At 38.8% G+C, this 23,144-nt stretch overlaps 1 protein-coding gene across 2 annotated transcripts in view; it reads right to left on the bottom strand.

The window, feature by feature from the left end:
* Nucleotides 1-21,921, bottom strand: part of ankrd55.L (ankyrin repeat domain 55 L homeolog) — a 40,163-nt gene extending 18,242 nt beyond the window's left edge. Inside the window, exons 1-3 of one of the 2 annotated variants that reach the window (XM_041569310.1) lie at nucleotides 21,398-21,921; nucleotides 6,759-6,878; nucleotides 1,241-1,371 (exon numbers count right to left, since the gene is read on the bottom strand). In XM_041569310.1, the coding sequence (XP_041425244.1) occupies nucleotides 1,241-1,371; nucleotides 6,759-6,878; nucleotides 21,398-21,437 (291 nt within the window). In that variant the 5' untranslated portion in view covers nucleotides 21,438-21,921. The remainder of the gene's footprint in view (nucleotides 1-1,240; nucleotides 1,372-6,758; nucleotides 6,879-21,397) is intronic. The other variant, XM_018266073.2, reaches the window with a different exon arrangement.
* Nucleotides 21,922-23,144: the final 1,223 nt, after the last annotated feature.

Here is a 23,144-nt window from a genome sequence, read left to right as displayed (position 1 = left end):
TTTTCTGTTCTCTTTTCTACAATCCCATTTTATGATGGGGATACCCCATTCTTTTAGATGTTCTGTTTTTTTTCTTCCTTTTCTGGCCACCACCATCCTACACTTCTAAATCATAAAGAACACAATGCTTTGGATTTTCTAGAATTCTGTTCTGGCCTTTGGAGAATGGGGAAATGCAACACTGGCCTAAAATTGACAGTGCACCTACAGTATATAACCCTGAAGGCACCCCCTAAATGAAAAGAGAAAACAGATGAGCATATTTATTAATACCCATACAAAATCAAAATTGGCATATCATGAATCTAGTGGAAATAGTACATGGTAAATACATTTTTAAATACAAACCACCTTTTCAATAGCACAAAAATAATCCACATTTTATTTAATTCCCAGAAGGTCATCTATTCACTTCGTTATGTCTGTATGTCATTTGTTAGCTCTTGACAGTGATTCTACCGTTGTAGTACCTACAAACAGGTCTGGACTGGGAGTCTAAATTAGGCATTCCAAGTACAGAGAGGCCCAATCAGCTCCTGACCAGCCCACTAAATAGTGACTTTCTATGGCATCTTATGGCAGCCTCTCTGGCTTTTGCCAGAACCCACAGATTGCAAGTCCGGGCCTGCCTACAAAACATTTTTCATTGATTAGTGCACTGTTATTAATGCTTTATTATTTATAGCAATGATTCTCAAACTAAGGTAATTATGGTATTGTTTGGTTCTGAATACTGTCTTACTGACTTGGATATCTCTGAAACTATGATATATTCTAAACCATGATATATATATTTATTTATTTATACTGTATATCCATAAACTTTTTGTGAGAGAGGACCTTGACTATAATGCTATAATATTTATTTTATTAGTGGAATAACCTTGAGTATCCAGCAGGGTTCACTACAGATGGAGACACTAGCACTACCCAAGCTCAGCTCAGCCACACCATCTTGGAAAACCCATGATCACCTTGAAGTAACAGGGGAAAGCTACTCTGTGTTTGATTTTCACCATATAATCAGATCTTTGCAACTTGGGCATACAGCAACTGAGAACATATTTTTGTGTACTGAAGACTGAAGTGTAAAAAATGATTTTGTTAACCCGAAAATCCAAGTCGGAGATGTTGTATATCATTATTTATGACTCCCAGTTAAACGTCCTTGATGTAGGTGGTTGAATTTATCACTGCTGTGTATACATGTCCATTTGATTTGCCATGAAACTAACCCTACCAGATAAGTTGCTACGGATAGGCTTGTTCTCCCACAGGCATCTTGAGTGTTAATATTTGCTCCCATTTTCAATAACAATTTGACGGTATCAACTTGACGTCCCGACACTGCATGCATCAGGGGGGTGCAACCTTAAAAAATAGAAACGCGAAAAATAATTATTATGAAGATTTAAGGTACATTCTACATAGATATTTTACAAAATGTAAATTTTTACATTGTATTAATTTCCTTAGGCTGGTGTCACACTGGACCATTTCTTGGCTTGCATATAGGCAGGCCAGGAATCAGCCAATCAGCTGGAATCTGCGCTCTCCTGTGTTGAGCCCAGAAACACAAATCCATCCTGGGAGCAGACAAATAGAGAGAATTTCATCACAAAAATGCATACTAATGCGTTTCAGCAACAAGTTCGCTCCATACGGCTGCACACAAGCCAACGCAGTGGATTCCAGTGGATTTGCTATTTCTTGGCCTGCCTGTATGCAGAGAATGCACATGGAATAAGCTACAATAGCTTATTCAAAATATCTGTCCACGTGTTTTCCACACTAATTTTACAAATGTCTTTAAAGCCTATTTTCTACAGCGACCACCTATTCTAGTAACCAGTGTTAATATGTATTTCTTTTATCTACCTATGGTTTAACTAGATGTTACATTGCCCTGCAAAATCATTTCTTGGTGTGCCCAAAAAAACTTGAAAGTTAAACTTTTCTAGCAAACATATTTTGGAACTAAACATAAGCCAGGGCTCCTCCTCCTCCAGCATCCCAATGATCTGTTTACCTTATTTTTAAACCCTGTATCCTTAACAACTCTTAAATTGTGCGTTTTTGCCATCTATTGCAATAGACAGACAAAATATAAATACTTATCCAGGGGCAATCCACCAATGAAGCGAGTTGAGGCACTAGCCTCAGGCAGCAGCGCCCCCTGGTCTCCAGGGGCAGCAAAAATGCCGCTCCTGGTAACTAAGAGCCGAATTTCTGCTTTTCAACCCTGAAATTCGGCTCTTCTAGTGCAGAGAGTGCAATTGCGCTCTCTGCACTAGCAATGTGGACCGCCCGACCCCTCTAGCACGACGTGGACTGCCCTCGACCCCCTCCGGCGCTGAAGAGGTTAGTGCCGTGGGGGGCAGCAAAAGGAAGGTTGCCTCAGGTGGCAAAAGGACCAGGATCGCCCCTGTACTTATCATATTAATAATACTCACGATGTCGATTAGGAGAAATGTGTAGACAATTGGCACAATCATTTGCACAGACTGTCTTTATCCATGAAATCAAAGGGATATTTTCTAGTTTTTGAAGAACTGATGTTCATTCATTCGCTCTCTGGCCTGGCCAGTGCGGCCCGGCTCTGAGCAGAACAATGGGAAGGTAACTAGATAACAGCTCCCTGACACCCGCATTGCTAAACATGCTCCCATGTGGTAAATATGAGAAGAGCACTTAATAGTAAAAATCCAAGTCCAGCTAACCCAAGTCACAACTTCTTCAGTTATATTGTGTAGATAAAACAATAGCTTATATGAAAGCAGTTCAATTGTGAAGTGATGGCTCTTTCTGAAAGCACATGACCAGGTAAAATGACCAGAGATGGCTGCCTAACACTAATATTACAGGTGAAAAAATACATATATTGGCTAGAAATGGAATTACTTGCAACGTACACAGTGTAATTTAATAATAAAACTATACCATAATAGCTTTTTTTAAACGATTGCAAAGGCTGAATACGCTTATAAATATACAGAATGTGTTCTTTTTCTCTACTAGACCCGTAGCCCTCTAAATATGCCCTTTATGCTTGCCTATTCTAAGGGGCCGATTTATCATAGGTTGAGTTGAATTTTCGAATGAAAAAAAATTCGAATTTCAAGCTATTTTTTGTGTACTTTGACTAGGGAATAGTCCAAATTCGATTTGAATTTGAAAAAAATTCGAATATCTAAATTTATCACATACTGTCTCGTTAAAAATTTGACTTCGACTATTCACCATCTAAAACCTGCCGAATTGCTGTTTTAGCCTATGGTGGACCTCCTAGAACCTATTTGGAGTCAATTGGTGGACTTTGAAAAATCTAAGTCTGTTTTGGGAAAAACTTCCAATTGAAATCGATCAAATGCGATATTCCTTTGATTCGTAGGATTAGAATTCGGCCGAATACGGACCTATTCGATCAAAAACGTATTCGACTGAAAAAAAAACCTTTGACTTAATTTCGGTTGGTCTTTTTGAATTCGAATCTCGAAGTTTTTTTCAAAAAGTTCGACCCTTGATAAATATGCACCTAAGTGTGGCTCTGTCACTTTTCCCTATGTACTGTATAAAAGATGGCAAATGTATATGATAACATATGCTACCAGTGTTGATTGAAAGATGCAATCAGACTTCATATGCATCTATCTATCTTTATTTTTTGTTTCCTTAACTTTGTAAAAGATATCAATTCCTTGATATTTCTCACCTCAGTTATTCTTGTTTTTTTTAAAGAAAGGTTTTAACTCTTTATAATTCTGAAGCACAATTTTTCCTAATTTATTTAGTCTTTTACTACTTTCATTTCTGTACTATTATGTAATAGGAACTATTTAATGAGGACCTTGCTCTTTTTTTGGCTGTAGCTAATGCCTTATATGTTAATATAATGTTATTCTAAGCAATTTTCTGATTAGGTTCAATTGTTTCTTAAAAAAGTGTAGCAACAGTCAGACTTGCATGCTTCTTCACAGGTCTAATAAGTGCAAGTGCATTTTAAGCAATCTGGTAACTAGGGTCCAAATTACCCTAGCAACCATGCATTGATTTGAATAAGAGACTGGAATATGAATAGGAGAGGCCCGATTAGAAGGATCAGTAATAAAAAGTAACAATAACAATAAATTTGTAGCCTTAAGGCCCCCATACACAGGCCGATAAAAGCTGCCGACAGACCGAGTCGGCAGCTTATTGGCCCGTGTGTGGAGCCATCTGACAGGCTTCCCTGATCGATATCTGGCCGAAAGTCAGCCAGCTCTCGGTGGATTAAAAATTCCTGTTGGATCGCAGCTGCATCTCTGTGTGTATGCGGTCCCGCAATCCGCCCGCCCGTTCTCCTGCATTATGATCTGATAGTTGGGCACTAGGGCCCATGATTGGATCAGCCCGATATCGCCCACTTCAATGTGGGCATATCGGGCAGAGAACCGCTGGTTTGGCAACATTGCCAAACGAGCGGATCTCTACGTCTATGGCCACCTTTACAGAGCATTTTTTTTGTAGAAGGGACGCCCATTTGAAAGCTGCAGAGTCAGAAGAAAAAGGCAAATAACTATAAAAAAATAAATAATGAAAACCAATTGGAAATTTTCTTAAAATTGGCCATTCTACATAATTAAAGTTACCTTAAAGTGGACCTGTCAACCAGACACAAAAAGCTGTATAATAAAAGTCCTTTTCAAATTAAAAATGAAATCCAATTTCTATATTTTATTAAAGCATTCATAGCTGTAGTAAGCCCATCTAAAAATTTCAGCTGTCAATCAAATATTATCTGCCACTCCTCTATGCCTTATTACTTTCACTTTCCATTCAGCACTTCCTAGATCTTTCTGCTCTCCCCACATTCCCCCGTTCTCTTCACCATTTAATTGTGTAGCCAGGGCATAGGGATGGTCATCAGGTCCTCCATTCTTGTGTACAATCAAGATTTTGAGATGATACAAGGCTTGTCTTAATAACAGTGTCCTCAAAATGGCTCCTGCCTTCTTGCTATAATTATTAATTTCCAGACTGAAGGAAACACGATTTAAATAATTTATATAGTATAATTAAAGTTCATTTTGCTTGACTAATGTGATAAAATAGGATTTTGAATATTTTTTTTTGGGTGACACATCCACTTTAAAGGTGAACCACCCCTTCAATAGAATTTTTAGGGAACAAAACCAAGGATAAAATAGACTTCTACTAGGTAAGGGCTGGGACACACTGGGCGATTTGGGGAGATTTAGTCGCCTGGCGACTAATCGCCGCGACTTTCCACGACCAATCTTCCCCGAATGCTTCCCCTCTCTCTGCGCCTGGCTAAAATGAAAAATCGCCTGCGCTAATCACACGCGGCGATTCGTTTTCCGAAGTCGCCCGAAGTTTCCTCGTGAGGCAACTTCGGGCGACTTTGGAAAACGAATCGCTGCGTGTGATTAGCGCAGGCGATTTTTCATTTTAGCCAGGCGCAGAGAGAGGGGAAGCATTCGGGGAGAAAAGTCACTGCGATTAGTCGCCAGGCGACTAAATCTCCCCAAATCGCCCAGTGTGTCCCTACCCTAAAGGGAATAGAAAAGTAGGAAATATAAAACCATTTTTGCCCAAGGGAATGTATAAGTGTATGAAGTGTGTGAATTGCAAGTATGTGTGGAAGGTTAAAGATAAGATTATGGAAGAGAATGGCTCTATAAAAATAGACAATAATTACAGCTGTCAATCATCCAAGGTAGTAAAGGTTATCAAATGCAACAGCAATCTTGTATACATAGGGAAATCTGACAGAGCCCTCACTTAGAATAGGAGAGGTCAGGGGGCATATTAAGAAGGCTAAGGCTATGATGGAGAAAAAGAAAAAACTCTATATATTTATAAGCTTTTTGTATCAGCACATAATGAGAGTTTTGAAGCAAGTGTTTTGTAAGCCCTTTCAGGCATGAATGAATGTAAATATGAAGGGTAAAATATGAGCAATGTATTACTAACCCTTAAATGTATTATTATCTAAAAAAATTATCATTTATTTTGTAAGCCCTTGCAGGCATGAATGAATGTAAAAAAAGAGAAGGGTAAAACTATGAGTCGTGTATTACTAAAACTTAAACAAATGTATTATTATCTAAAAAAGCACAAATTATGATTTATTTTGATATTGTCTTTCTGTGGTCTGAGTGAGCAAAAAATATTGACATTTTCTTATTATCTACTCATTCGTTTGTATCATCTAAGGCGATTGCTGTGTGAGCTAGATATGGCATTAAAAAATCTGTTGATGGACCTTTAGCGCCTGTTTCTCTGATTGACCCACACTACCCTAGTCTGACACTGATTTTATAATGGAAAGAATAAGGAAAACATTAACTAAATAAGAATAGTTTGGAAACACATGAAAATGCTATTTATGTATGTTATGAAGTTAAGATTTATTTTACTGCAGCCTATAATGAGTGATGAATATATATATATATATATATATATATAATGTAAGGTGCAGGAGCCCATCTGTGATGGATTTGAAGCTGTAACTAAATGGAACAATGGTTCAAAGGGCTCATTCACCAATGGCAGGTCAAGGTGCAAAAGAAAAGCAAAGAACCATGTTTTTTGCATTTCATACTTTGCTCTGCTTCTTGCGCTCCTTCAATGGACAGACAGTTGGGCATCCCTGTAATTTCTTTTCTTTTTAGTCTTGTCCCATTGACAGACAACACCATTCCTGGAAAATCTTCTGCTTTTAAGTATATTCCAAGTAGGTTTCTTTGTGTTCTTACCTTCATTGTCACAGTATTCTAATATTGATGGATCTTCCCGGATGATTGCTGTCAGTGTGTTGACATCTCCATTAGCTGATGCTTGGTAAACCACTGTTAAGTCAATCTCTTCTGAATCACCTTGAAGCACAAAGAACTAAATATATAACAAAGCTATAACGCAACATAGCGAATTTAAATGGCAGCCTTGACACATATTTTTTTTTATCCATTACACATTAAAAATAATCCGTAAAGAATGAGGCGCCAGTTTATGGAAAGTGATAGTAGAAAAGTGGAAATTGCTTGGCAACTAGATTAGATTAAATATCAAAACATTTAGCTCAACACAAAGATATCAGAATTTGGGGGTGTTTTCACAGAAAAACTATTTAATGGTTATATGACAGATGTAAACATGAATGTTCAAAGGGACATGCAAGAAAATCTATTGATATTTCGCGAGAAAAAGTGATCTCATGGTTTATCACATGATTACATTCAATTTGACGAGAAAAAACTTTTCTCCAAATTTAATTTCAGTTTTTTCCCATAGACTTTAAGGGGCAAATTCATCAAGGGTCGAATTTCGAGGGGTTAAATCTCTCGAAATTCGACTGGGGAATAGAATCGAATAGGCAATTCGGGTGAATTTACGCGCTGGCGAATAGTCAAATTGGCGAATATTCGCCGGGCGAATAGGCGCTCGATTGAATATTCGCTCGAAGGATTTTCATTCGATTGAATGCCTTTTTATTCGATGAAAAACTTGAAAAACAAGCCTATGGGACTTTCCCATAGGCTTTTAAAGCAATTCGGTAGGTTTTAGGTGGCGAAGTAGGCAGTCGAAGTTTTTTTAAAAGAGACAGTACTTCGACTATCGAATGGGCGAATAGTCGCAGCATTTTTGCACTCGATCTATTCGAATCATTCTACTCAGGCGAAGTTACGCCAATTCGATAGTCGAGGAGCACAAAAAACGACTCGAAATTCGAAGTTTTTTTACTTCGAATCCTTCACTCGAAGTTAGTGAATCGGCCCCTAATAGAGTTTTCACATGATAAAAAGTGAGATACGTTTTTCTGAATTGAATTTCAACTCAAATTTAATCTCGTCCATGAGTTTCCACGTGATAAACCCTATTCTCACTGAATGGAATCTGGTCCTTTGTTGGATTCCACAATTTTGTGAGCGGAGTCTGTGAGCAAGTAAACAGCAAAATTAAACCGATCCTTTGTTGGGAAATGTCTTTAGAAGTAGTTTCAAATTTTCCATGTGACTAGATACATAATTGACAATTTGTCTGTAAGCCTGGTTGGCTCAATTGACAAAATCAAGCCAATGATCAGATCAAATGATTGGATTCCTAGATTGGATGCAATGTTCAGTCAATATTGTTTTCTACTCAACACAATCAATGCTTAAATGAACTTTGGTCAGATATTCATCTGGAAAGTGATCCTATTGGTTTCATACACAGGACGATCGTCTGCCAATTTGGTCAACAGAACCAATAGACACATTTAAGGTGACAACTGACCGAGATGGCAGCTTATTGGCCCGTGTATGGGGCCCTCCGCCGGGCTTCCCCGATCCATATCTTGCCAGATGTAGATCGGGCAGTGCTAAACCACATTTGCAGTGACGGAACTAGGTGGGGGCAGGCCATGCAGCTGGGCCCCACCCTCGTCCTTGCAGCTGCAGTCGACTCCAGTGGGCGCGTGACTGCCGGGGCGCCCTGCGGGGGTGTGGGCCCTGGCCCAATTGCACCCCCTGCTCCCCCGGTAGTTACGCCACTGCACATTTGTTCGTTGATGCGGTCCCGCGATCTGATTGGCTGTATTCCTTTTATTAAGATCCGATCATTGGGCCCTAGTCCCCACGACCGGATCAGCCCGTGCTCACTGATGTCAGTGATTTTTTTTTTGTAACTGAGTTTTGAAAATGAATAAATCTGCCTATCCGTATGGCCTTCAATTTGCAAATTCCCTCCCCTTGCTTTGATCATACATTTTCAGATTTGCAGTTGGACTTTTATTTATTTTCTTAGTTGAAAAGTTGTATGTATGGTATCTGAGGCATAAACAAGAACACAGTTGTTATATTTATTTATACTTTGAATTATTACATATTTTCAGTCGAGTGTAGCACACAGCCTGGGAAAGCAGATGGCTGAAGAGTCCAATTAGTGGAAGAAAGGAACCTCTGGCAACCCCTACACATGGATTCTTTTAAATTGGGCCCATAAGCTTTAGTTCAAGTGTTGACTTTTAATCATCACTTGTTTCAGCTTTAGTAAATCATAAATGTACTTTTTTTGTGTACTGATAATAGGAGAAAGAGATTATTAAAGATTGAGCTTGGGAATCCTTATGGGTTCCCAGCAATTCGATATATCGCAACATTTTGCTGACTGTCAGGAAAACGTTAACACATTGACACATTTATTGAAGCAGATGGATGTTTTAATTTTTAACAATGTCTTTGACTTCATAGAGCAGCCAAATACATTCATTTTCACTGAGTGTTAGTACTCACTGCAGTTCAGCACCAGTACTGATTACTAACGCTCATCTGAATCCATAAAGAAATACTGACACCAGAAATTAAACCATTTTTAACATATGTCATAACATTGTCTTTGCATGCTATCTATAATTTTGTTGAGAAGGATACATGTGCTGTTATTGACAAATACTTCATATCACTACAATATCACAAATACCACAGGGTTCATTTACAACTGCAAGTATAGTCTTTTCATGAAAAGATCCCATTGCATCAAAAACCACGTCCTTACACTTGCGTATAGTTGTGCCAAACGCTCATTTGTTCAAAAAATTGTGAGCCCATTGACGCAAAGGAATCACCTACATGGTAGCAGCTCCAGGGTTCCCACAGTGCCCTGCATTAATTGCTCCATTGCAGTTGCACCTAAAGAATTAAGAATCATCCTCACAGCATCAGTTACAATTGCGTCAGGCACATCTGCCCGGTGACCATATTATAATTATTATTAACATTTATTTATATAGTGCCAGAATATTTTGCAGTGCTATAAAGTGTGTTTATACAACTAAATCACATTAATTACATACATAGAACATATGGGGGCACATTCACTAAGGGTCGAAGTGAATTCGAAGTGAAATTTTGAATTCAAAAACGTCGAATTTTGAAGTATTTTTTGGGTACTTCAACCATCGAATAGGCCAAATTCGACTTCTACTTCAATTCTAATTGAAAAAACTTCGAATATTCGACCATTTGAAAATCGAAGTACTGTCTCTTTAAAAAACTTCGACACTTCGCCACCTTAAACCTGCCGAATTGCTATGTTAGCCTATGGGGACCTCCTAGAACCTATAGCCAACATTTGGCTACATTTTTAGAAGTCAAAGTTTTTTTTTTTTTTTTTTAAATCGTTCGATCGATTAAATCATTCGAATCGAAGGATTTAATAGATCGATCGTACGATTTTACTTTATCGCATATGGCCATATTCATTCAAAAAAAACTTTGAATTCGAATATCGAACTATTGCAATTCGATGGTCTAATTTCCAAGTTTTTTTCACTTCGAAACTTGACCCTTAGTAAATGTGCCCCTTGGAGTTACATACATCATAATCAATACAGGTACAAAAGTTGAGGAAGGCCCTGTGCAAAAGAGCTTACAATCTAAAGGGAAGGAAATAAGACACAAGGTGTGGGAGTGGGCAAGATCAGAATTAAGTGGGTGAGAAATGTGTTACTGTAAGTGGTGTTGAATTTTGTAGTTAAGCAGAGTGAGGGTATACTTCTGTAAAGAAGTCCGTTTTAGGAGATCTTTTGAAAGCAGAAAGGTTGAGAGAAAGTCGGACAGACCGCGGGAGAGCGTTCCAAAGGAGGGGTGCAGCCCTTGCAAAGTCTTGAATGCGAGCATGTGAGGAGGTAATGAGAGAAGAGTTGAGTAGCAGGTCAGTAGAGGAGCGTAGCAAGCGGTTGGGTGAGTATATAGAGATGAGTTCAGAGATGTAGGGTGGGGCAGAGTTATGAAGTGCTTTGAATGTCAGGGTCATTAATTTGAATTTTATTCTGAAAGGTAGGGGAAGCCAGCGGAAGCAGAGTGGTGAGGCAGAGGAGGAGCGGTTGCTGAGGTGTATGAGCCTCACAGCAGTGTTCATAATGGACTGGAGAGATGACAGTCTCTGAACTTTGTCCATTAATTGTCTCATGGGACTTAACATGTATATGTGCCCTTGGTTTGTTTGTGTGCACCATAAAATGTTCTTTCCCATGGGGGTGGCCCTTAGTTTTTAAAATGGCAGTTTTCTATTTAGGTTTGGCACATAATACTAAAAAAAAATTTTTATGAAAATTATGATGCAGGGTTACACATATCAGCTGGTTTATGTATATGTTTTATAGAGACCTACATTGTTTGGGGGCATAGTTTTCTAGTACACTGCGTACACTTTCTTCCAATTCAGTGCTACAGTGTTGGGTGAATGAGCTGTGTCCCATTTGTTTATGGCCATTTGGTCTCCCAAATTTGGGAGCTTGGAGTTTGGCCATTTAATGATCTGAACTCATATGGACTCTGGTGGGATGCTGCTTACCTATTTTTATCTCTTCCTTTAATGCTATCTAGCTGCCCATGCGCACAATATATATTATAAATTATCTCTGAGCATAAATCGTGTATTGCTAACTGTATACAGTAGAACCCCCATTTTACGTTTTTTCAGGGGACCAGAAAAAAATGATGTAAAATCCAGGAAAATATAAAATCAGGGAAATGTATTATGCGTAATATATGGGTGGGACCACAAAACAACAATGTAAAATGAGGGAAAACTTAAAATCAGTGTAAACCAGTGTAAACCATGTAAAATGGGGGTTCTATTGCAGTTGTCAGGGGGCCGATCGGCTCCCAGCGGAAGAAGTCTGGACCAAGGAGGAAGCTTAAGGTTAAAGTCCAAGTTCGCAGTATCCAAAAGGGTCAGGCGTTATCGTAGTCGAATTCAGGCAAAATATTTAATAAGGCAGACAGCAAGGATCAGAATCAAGGGCAAAGTAGTCAGTAGTCAGGAATCCAGGAAACAGCTGAATAGGAATTTAGGGAACCCAGGACAGGAATTCCTATATTCGGGCATTGAACCAGTGACCTGGAAGTCCTTTTATTTCAAGGTTTGCACCAGCGTTGATCCACGTGGAACATAAGCACCGCCGTCTTGCCTTGGACACTGCCGGAGACAGGAGCTCCTGACAATAGTAAATGCTGCCCCGCAAGCATATGCGTGCTTATTCTGGACTGAATCATGATGGAGCAATCGTGAAGATATATTAAAAGAGTGAATTAGCTGACATTTGTCAATTGCAAACAAAAATAACAAATATAAATTACCCAAAGCCAAGGTTAATTGCACCACTAGGAGCCTTCTTATTAAAGCATTATCATCCTTCCAAGAACAACAAGAGCACAAACAGGTTTAATTAGTAGCACGTAGTCCATAATATTAATTATATCTGTGTTAACAAGATGCATTTGCCCATTAGCAATTAAAAATTAAACTCTTCACATCTAAACCAGGATATTAATAGTTTATATATGTAGTCTCTTGATGCTTTGTAAATATAAATCTACTTGAGTAAAAGGACGGTATTCTGATTTATGTCCAAAACTAGGTCAGTTACAAGTCGCCAACATCATCTTAGCCTGTAAGACAAGGGGCATAACAAGAAAATGCATTTCCTTGAGGACCGCGCAAGAAACACATTTTGAGAGGATCTTCTCTAAGATACATTAATACTGACTGAAGTTTCAAACCTTATTGCCTGTAACTGTGGCAATTTGGGATCGTAATATTCATGCTAGAAAAAACAGGATAAAAATGCTTTTGCTGTGAAAACATTGCAGACCTTTTTGGCAATAGTCTCAATTCTAAAATATGTACATACAGTATGTTTGCATTTATGTACATCATTACATATTGCTTGGAACGTTTCTGCTGTTATTGATAAAAGAATCTATTCCTGACGTTTGCTCATAGATTGACTTTGCCATGGTATTTCTGAAGCACACAGTATTAGCACAATACCTTTAGTAAAAAAATTGTGCTTTTCTAAAAATGAGATTTGAGATGATAAGGTTAGGTAACAGTGATGTGCCGGTTGGGCACAGGTTGGGTGGGTTGAAATTAGTTAAATATATTTCTACATATTCATTGAGTTTCTATTCAGTCTTTAAAGGGATTCTGTCACGAAAAAACATTTTTTTTTCAGAAAATGCATCTGAAATAGTGCTCCAGCAGAATCCAGCATTTTTCAAAAGAGCATTATTTAATTTTGAAATTTTGATGTGGAACTAAACATGTTCTTAGTTTACCAAGTGCCCCCAGTCATGTAACTTGGACTCTGATAACTTCAGTCTCTCTTTACTGCTGTACTGCAAGTTGGAGTGATATCACCCCCTCCCTTTCCCCCCAAGCAGCCCATCAACAGATCAATGGAAAGGTAATAAGATAACGCCTGTACTGCTAAAAATGCTCCCATGCCCCATCTAGTGGCAGATATAAGAATAGGACGACTCTTCCAGTTACTTTGAGTAGGAGAAACAATAGCTTATCTGAAATCAGTTCCATTGTGAAGTGCTGGCTCTTTTTGAGTGCAATGACCTGAGATGGTTGCCTACATACCAAAATTACAGCTAAAAAAAATCACTTATTGGTTCAAAAATAAAATTCTAAATGGTAGAACGAATTATTTGCAATGTACACAGTGCAATTTAGTAATAGATTGCCATAAAATGGCAATAGACGTTGCCATTAAAATAATGACAGAATCCCTTTAAGTATACATAATGCCACGCCAGATTATAAATTCATAATCTGTTTGCAGATGCTGCAATCAACCTATATAATACAACGTACATTATGTAAATTTGCGGTTACATATTAGTCTCTTGATGCTTTGTAAATATAATATTAGTACTTTGATTTTCTTTAAGATTAATATTGAGATTGAAATATTGGTTTTGTTTCTTAGTGATGTATAATACATGTATTTGGCTGCAATTTATCTCATCCTTTTTGGAGTATGGGCTCTTTTACATACTACACTTTATGGTTCTTGACACAAATAGCAAAATACAATGACATTATTAAGTTTTAACCCAATCTGCGCTAAATTTATATGTACAATTAATCGGTGTGTTTTAGATGAACTGCGACTCTCCCCAGTGATACTAACGAGTTCAATAGAATATATACTATATAAAAACGAGGGATGCTCCCCCGAATCCGCTATTTTGGATTTGGCCAAACCCCTTAATCCTTCGCGAAAGATTTAGCCGAATACCGAACCGAATTTGAATTTGCATATGCAAATTATGGGTTGGAAGGGGAAAACATTTTTATTTCCTTGTTTTGTGACAAAAAATCACATGTTTTCCTCTCCGCCCCTAATTTGCATATGCAAATTAGGATTCGGTTCGCCAGGCAGAAGTATTCAGCCGAATCCGAATCCTGCTGAAAAGGCCGAATTCTGTCGGAATCCCGAACTGAATCCTGGATTAGGTGCATCCCTAATAAAAACACAAACAATATATTGCCATTTACCAGGTTAGGGCTACTTTTTATCAGAACACCACACATTTATAATAAAAGTAAATTCCCAGGTTTATTTAAAGTTTTTTACAAGATTGTGATAATACCCGGTGGTCTAATGGTGTGGCGGGGGAGACACAAGCTTGCGTTGCTGATGTCATCGTATTTGGAGCGAATTTCAAATATTTGAAGACACCATATCCCTTTTCAGATTGCTCAATGTAGTTCTGTTTCCTGATAGTTTCTGGGTTTGATTCGTGCCTGATTATCCATTCCTGACTTTTGCCTGTTTTTGACCTTTACTGTATCGCTACTTGAACTAACCCTTGCCTGATATTGCCCACTCTACTGGATCCCGAATCTGTACCATGTTTATCCTGATTACTGTCCTGGTTCCTGTAGTGGACCTGACCCGGCCTGTTCCATGACTATTTTCTCTGTTCCTCAACCTTCCTGTATATGTTATGGTTTCTTTGCCTGCCCCTGTCCCCCCTGTTAAAACCTGGCTGTATCCGAATAGCATAGGGCTCGACCATAACCGTGACCTTGGGTTTAGTTCTTGGTTTTGGGATACCATAGGTTGCAAAGATACTTTCAAGGTGAACAGTTAACAGTACTAATCAGACATTACTTTGAAATCCACTATACAAACCGATTATCACATTTCTCTTAAAATTATCAGGAAAGGATAAAAACAATTGCACCATCCCAGCTTTTACAATTTGGATTTCCTGCACATTTTATTGTATTTTATTTTCCTGCACGTTTTATGAGTGGCATAAAACACTTTTTATATTTATGTAGGGTCACTTACTCAGAGTTCCCCTTATAAATCCTTTACTGTGCAGTTTAAATGGCACTAAGAGCCCTCCCCCCTAGAAATAAAACAATTTATCTATATAACATTTTTGCCCCCGGCCGGGGTCTCCCTTGTTTTAAATTTCAACTTGTAGACCCCAGCCGGGAGCAAGAATTTTATATAAGTAAATTGTTTTATTTATAGGGGGGTTCTTAGTCCTATTTTTAACCCCCCTTGCCACCCCTCCCCACTCATCAGTACAAAGGTCACACAGGCACAAATGCTAAAACATTAAAGAAATAAAACATAGACGGCCACTAACCACACAATAATGAAGTGCTCTACCTCTGTGTATTCTCCCTTGGGAATCAGCAGTAAATTATCCAACCTACCACGGGTTAGGAAAATCATATACAAAGTCCACAGTACCGCAACACACTGACAAAATGAATCCATTGTGATTTATTTGGCTCCAATTTAAGTAGACAAAAATGGCAATGTTTCTGGCCTCACAGGGCCGCATCAAGCCTTCACATTATTAAAAAAAAAACCATTGGTACCAGGGCCCATAAAAGTTATAAAAAAAAATTTGTAGCCAGTGCCCCAAGACTTAGGGGCAAATTCACTAACCTCCAAAAATTCGCCAGCGTCGGCTTTGCTCACAACACTTTGCCAGGTGTAGATTCGCCAGGACAACGCTAATTCTCTAAAATCCGAAGTTGCGTCCAGGACGCCGAACGCTGGCGAAGTTGCGTTGCGCCAAGGGAAGAGAAGTTGTGCTTGCGTTTTTGCATAAGGCGGGAAGTTAAAGTTGAATGGACGTATTGTTTCAGCAAATACATTACACTACACAAGCCCGGGAAATCTTAATAAGATAAAATAGAGTTCTTATGTTGCCCTACACATGAGCCCAGTGTATAGTTTATGTGCCATATGTTCTTTGCCTGGTCTGAGGTGGCGAAGGCAAGTCTGGCGCAAGAGGTAGCATTCAGTAAAATTTGCATTTTAGTGAATTTGTGTAGTTACGTCCATTCGCCAGAGTTCAAATTCGGCAGGGGTTAGGGAGCAAAGTACCGCTAGAGTCTATCTCCTTCGCTAGCGAAGTTATGCCAGCAACCTTTAGTAAATCGGCAAAATACCGAAATGACGCGTTAGTCACTTTGCCCTTTAGTAAATTTGCCCTAACTCTTCAATGGCAAATCAGAGCCACCCACCCTCCCTTTCAAAGTACGCAGCTCACTGACAACGGGGGCCCAGCTATTCATGTACCTTTAGCACGGCCGAGCCCCCCTTAACACGTCAAGCCATCTGGGCCCGGGACAATTGTACCCCCTGTCCCCCCTGATGGCAGCCCTATGTGCAGGAAATAGACATTGTAAAAGCTGGGATTGTGCAATTACTTTTAGTGGTAAATAAATTGAAAACAACCCGTGTTTATTTTGCCTGAAAAAATATGCAGACTCCATAGTAGCCTGGGCAAGTGAAAGCACCAAGCTTCCTATGGCAGCTTTTCAAAATAATATACATCTTGAGTGTAAATTACCAAGGAAGGCTTTCCTATACACGATCAAACACAATACTGCAGCAGTTCGGTGTACAACAAACCTCTCCCTTCTAATAATCGCCCTTGAATATCAATATCTAAAGCGAATTAGATAATTAGATAAAACCACTGTTTTAGTAAATACAAGGCGATGAATCAGCTCCCTAATACCTGTATCCATAAAACAGATAATTAGTTCATTATACTGAAAAGCGGAGGGGAAATTAATTTAGCTTCCAAATTGGCCTGCTAATTAGTCTTCAGCTCGCAGCATATACTTGCTTCTAATGGCTCTCCCTAAATATACATTTCTCTATGACTGAATGTTTATGTGCCACACGATTATACATTTATGTCTGCGTCGGTAATTCCCTCACTGTTGGTCGAACCTACAACTCTATTTGATTTTTTGATTTTCAGTCTCATTCAAATTACTTTTACCAACAATTCTTCATGAATCTGTTTTCTGATCTCTTTAACTAAGCAAATGGCAGAATTTCCACTCAGGTGAATGTTAGAGAGAACTAGGCTCAATCTTCCGCTCTATTTAATCCATACAAAAAGAAGCGAATACATCCGGCTGCATTTTTTTTTCAACTTTTGTTTTTGATAAACAGGGAGAGCGGTTGCTATGTAAGTAGGTATTAAACTGTGTCAAATGTGATATCAGATTTATGTTTGTTTAATCGCTGTTTTTCTGGCAGAAAGGTTATTACCATAAGCAGGTGGTCTAACGGATGATAAATATGAACACTTTCCTGATTATAGTTAATGCTGGACTTCCACTAGGTAGGATAGGCTACCTAAAGCACAGTTGTGGAGGTAGAAGAGTGCAAACACTATAGTACACTCCACTCCTTCCCACCCTGACTTGCGCTAAGTTCCAAAAAGTACAAATGGGAATGATCCATGGTAGTAAGTAGGAGTGGGGGGGAGTGGTCAGGGCTTGATTTACTTAGCAGGCACCCCTAGGCCTGATGATGTTCATCGCCCCTGGCCCCTCAAATTTTCATCATAGGAACCGGAGAAATGGGGATTGGTGCTCTGAAAATTTACAAAATCTTTTTTATCTCCTGCGCATCCCCAGTGTTTTTGAACCAATGTGGGTATTGTTAGCTATGAGGAAAGACTGGCCAAATTGGGGATGTTCACGCTGAAGATGATACACTTAAGGGGTGATATGATAACTATGTAAAAATATATAAGGGGATCATATAATAATCTCTCTAATGTTTTATTTACCAGTAGGTCTTTCCAGCTGACACAAGGTCACCCATTCTGATTAGAAGAAAGGAGGTTCCACCTAAATATTCGGAAGGGTTTTTTACAGCGAGTGCTGTGAAGATATGGAATTTTCTCCCTGAATCAGTGGTACAGGCTGATACATTAGATAGCTTAAAGAAGGGGTTGGATGGCTTTTTAGCAAGTGAGGGAATACAGGGTTATGGGAGATATCTCATAGTACAAGTTGATCCAGGGACTAGTCCGATTGCCATTTTGGAGTCAGGAAGGAATTTTTTCCCCCTCTGAGAGGCTTCAGATGGTTTTTTTTTTTTTTTGCCTTCCTCTGGATCAACTGGCAGTTAGGCAGATTAAAGAAAAAAAGTTGAACGGAGGTGTGTCTTTTTTCAGCCTTACTTACTATGTTACTATGTTACTATGTTGGGCAGCATGCTGCCCCCTAAAATCCTGCCGCCCTAGGCACGGGTCTTGGTGGCCTTTCCACAAATCCGGGCCTGGGAGTGGTGGTAGGGGTTGCCGCCGCAGCTGGGACAAGACATTCTTGCCTTGGTAAAATTTGGATCAACATACCTTAAAGGGAAAGTCAACTGAAAAATAAATTTTTGTCTAATAAAAGTAAACATAATTCTAAGAAACTTTGCAATACACATTCATTACAATTATTACATGTTTTTTAAAGTTATTTGTATTTATATTGCTATTAAAAGCAGTGTTTGTCCCTTTCTTTTTTATTCTCTGCCGTGATGCCTCAGACAGTTGAAACAATGTCAAACAAGGCAGCTGTCTGACTGGTTACCCATCAATTGTCCAGAAGAAAGCAGTAAAACCCCACACTCTCTGATTATTTACCCAGAATTGATTAATTACTCTTAATTCTGGGTAAATAATCAGAGAGTGTGGGTGGTTTACTGGTTTCTTCTGGGCAATTTATGATTATTAATTATACCTCTACATAATCTGATTAATTGAAGGTGAGACTTTAGAAAACAAACTACAAGAACAATCTTCTTCCTTGGTTACCCATTAGGCCAAATCCAGAAAGCTCTGAATTACGTTCTTCGGAAACCCATTATCCAGAAAGCTTCAAATAATGGGAAGGCTGTCTCCCCGTAGACTCCATATTATCCAAACAACAAATAGTGTTCTTTTTTATTATGTTAAACATCCAATCACTCCAGCCTTTATACGTAACATTTTGGCTAACTAATATTTATTTTTTATTTTGCACATCTATTTAGCCAGTTTTTATTTTGACACTGAACTGTTCCTTTAATGTTTACATGGTTTTCTAGTAGACTTAAGGTATGAAGATCGAAGTTAAGATCAATTATCCGGGAAACCCAAAGCCCTGAGTATTCTGGATAACAGGTTCCATAGCTGTATACCTTCCTATACACTTTTTATCTATAATGGGCAAGGCCCTCATCTCCCTAACATAATTCTGTATTGTCTGAATTTTTGGTGAACATCATCACCATTATTTATATGCATAGTGCCAGCAAGGTAGGGGGTCTTACAAAATCATTTAACATAATTATATCCAAGGGACTTCCATTCAGTCTCGATAAAAGCTTGTAAATAAAAGTAACAGTGAATGGAACCTCTTGGTTTGTAGTCCAGTATTCAACTGACCTCCCACATAACCTACAGTCTAGATTTGCATTTTAATGGATGGGACATCTAGCATCGTACAAGGACATAGCTATTCTCTTGGCTTGAAGAAATTGATTCCGTGGAGCTACATGTTAATGTTATATTGTCTTACACAGCAAATGTTTTCATTAATTGACACATTCTTGAATATCTTTCTGAGTATAAATTTCAGGCAGGTATGGGACCTATTATCCAGAATGCTCGGGACCTGGGTTTTTCTAGATATCTGTAATTTCGATCCCCACTCCTTTAAGGGGTTATTTATCAAAATCCAAGTTTTTCTGGTTATTTAATTTAAAAAGTCAGACCATTCTAGGATCCACAATTTGACATCTATTATTTAAAAAGCTAGGCTTAATCAGATCAGGGAAAAACTCAATAAAATCGTGCAAAAACCCAAATCATACGATTTTTTGGGTTTTTTTCCTCAAATTGCACAATTTTTTTGTGCTTTATCCCGAAATAGTCAGATTTTCGGGCTAATTCCATCGCAGACCACAGAAACTTCCAAATAGGATAGGGACCTCTCCCATTGACTTATATACAGTACAACCTCAGCAGGTCTGAGATGGCGTATTTTCGGATTGTGACTTATAGTAAAAAAACTAGAATTTTTCAAGTTTTTAGCATTCGGACTTTAATAAATAACCCCCCTAAGTCTACTAAAAAATTATTTAAATATTAAAGAAACCCAACAGGATTATTTTGCCTCCAATGCGGATTAATTATATCTTAGTTTGGATCAAGTACAATGTTCTGTTTTTTTACAATAGAGAAAAAGGAAATAGTTTTTTTAAAATGCGAATTATTTCATTATATGGAAAAAGAGTGTATGGGAGATGGCCTTCCCACAATTCTGAGTTTTCTGGATAATGGGTCTACAGATAACGGATCCTATATCTGTAATTGTATAGGCTGCATATACAAACGTGGCTTGGTTTTGTTGGTAGGAGTCCATCCCACACACTGTAATGCCCCCAATGGAGGGGGTTGGCCGAATGCCCCCATTGCGACGGCCAACTGCACCAAGTTAATTCCCTGTTTCAGCACATTGCTGCAAATCATCCAGAGAAACCCTGCATGGCACAAGGCAGCTTTGTTCCGTCTGGATTTCCATAGCAACGCCTACATGTCAGATTGCTTGCGGTAGTGTTTATTCTGCTAGAAGCCACTATGAACACACAATTTTCCCCCCCCCATGCGATATGAAACAGGGAGAGGATTGTCCTCATAGAAATTATATTATACATGTTTAATATTTAAATAACATATCGCTGGGGGGCCATACGGAGGTTGTACACATAAATAGAGAAAATCCAATGCCTGATGCAACATTGCTGCTTAAATGTGCTAAATGACATTGTTTATTATTAAGGAACAAAGGACTTCAGCCATAGTTAACGTAAAATGAATATCACCCCTCGCAGACCTTAGCAGACAATCCACAGCGTGGCACTGGATGGTATAGTGTTACATTATCACAATATAATAATTAGAGCAGCAGCCTGGCATAATCTATGTCGCATGCAATACACAGCTTATTGTACAACAATATCCAGCACAAAACCATGACATTACTGGTTATAAGGAGACAATTCATATTTAAAACAGGACTGTTGAGATCACTAATGTTATTCTAACCTGACCACATGTGCCTGTCATTACTCTGACTTATTATATTAACTGTGTGCCAGGTGCTAGGTCAAAGTCTCGGAATAATCATCATTTTGTGGAGGTAAATTAGATACGATAGTCACATGAAAGAATAAGTGGATTATTGGGAAGACAACCCATCAGAAAGGGTCCATGCACTATGCAATTTATGGATGACTTACCTTTATGCTGATCAAACACAGACGAGTTGCTGAAATCCATGGCAGTCTATCTCATTATTTACAGAAAGACCAGGTAAATAGCATCTGTCTGGCTTCCAGGGAAAGGAGCTGGATATTTTACAGCAAATAATGCATGTGCCTAAAGCGCTCGCCCTGCTTTTTTACATGAGGATTCAATATTGCCTAACGCACAGCAAGGATAAATAGGGGCATGTATATTCTCCTGGCTAGGATGCATGGAGAATGAGAATTCGGCTGCATTTAGTAAGTCCTAGGAATCATTTGTGGACGTAAACTGGAGGCTGAAGCCATTCTGCTGCTGAGTGAATCATTGGCTTTGTCAGAGCTGAAAATCAAGACTGGGCTGCCCTCTTCTACACTAGAAGCAGGAATGCTGCTTTAAGTAAATAGAGATCTCAATGGATGAATGATTATGGGACTCACAGAGCATCACACAGAGCATGTGCAAAGCAGCCTATGCAGTTCTGATACTAATGCACTCAATATAGATATCAAACGCAGTACTACAGGCAGCGATTGAATCAAAGCTGCTCTATTTCTACTCTGCCATAAACTCCTCCTGTGAAGAATGTCGGGCGGATCTACTACAGGCTACACGTCATTTTATTTTTCTACATTTTTGTAAAGAAGATGCTTAAAAAAAGGTTATATGCCATCTAAAAATATGTGTAAAGTTTACACAATTTACTAAAATTCAAATTGGAAAACCCAAAAGTATTCCCCGAAGTTCAAAACCGTTTTTTTTAAAATCTTTTTCCTGACTTTTAGTGTTAAACGAGTTGTCACATTTATCAAAGCAGGTGAATGCGCCAATTGCTCAGAATGTGTTTGACTTCTTTGAGCAACTCTGCTGAGTTCTAACATCTCCCTGATTTGGTAATTCCTTATGCACATTAATGTGGAGATTATTTTCATAAGAGGGGTCATTTATCACTTGTGGTGCAGGGTGCAAAGTGCAAAAAATGTCTAGGTGAGTGGGTGCAAGTCCTTGCACTCTAGAATGGAAAAATGCTCCTTCAAGAATGCAGTGCAAGCGCTTGAGCTAGGTAGTACTGTACAAGATCTCACCGTCCCCTGATTATTCAAACGTGTAAATAAGGGATCACAGGCTGCAAAGGAGGCTTGTTTTTACTGCCTGTCCTTTGAAACTTGTCCTACGTAACTCATGCACTTGCTTCTTGAATGAGAACTAAGAATTCTTTCTATTCTTGGGCGTTCCTACTCAAGATCATAAAAGGTAAGCCTGGAAGAGAAAATTCTTTCCACCAAACATCTGATTTGTGCTTGTATGTCCTTGTATTCTTGTAGAACATCAGGTGACTTGCCCCTAACACAATAAAGGTCATTCCAGGGCTTCTGTCCCTCCCCTCATTATTGACCAGCACAATCTCTTTTTCCTGGGACTGATTTTAGAGATAATGATATATTCTTTTAGTGGCTGTGTTGGTTGCTGTGATAACAGTCTACAAAATTCACCCTGGGTATCCAACAAAAGTGAATAATATTTATTCAACAACATTCTCATTGATGATTGGCGTGCACAAAACAGGTGCAAACTGGCATGTTTTTGCACATTGCGCCCTGCTTTGTGGCGAGTGCCAGTGGATCTGTGCTTTCCTGATAAATATAATGTTGCTTGCATTTAGCCGTGCAGTATTCATGATGCATGGGATGGGATGGCCACAGGCACCCCCATACAAACCCCACCCATCTCAAACTTTGGCAT

Source organism: Xenopus laevis, chromosome 1L (assembly GCF_017654675.1).
Source record: "Xenopus laevis strain J_2021 chromosome 1L, Xenopus_laevis_v10.1, whole genome shotgun sequence".
NCBI lineage: Eukaryota > Metazoa > Chordata > Amphibia > Anura > Pipidae > Xenopus > Xenopus laevis.
The sequence above is the reverse complement of the archived record's forward strand: the minus strand, read 5'-3'. Positions and strand labels throughout refer to the sequence as shown.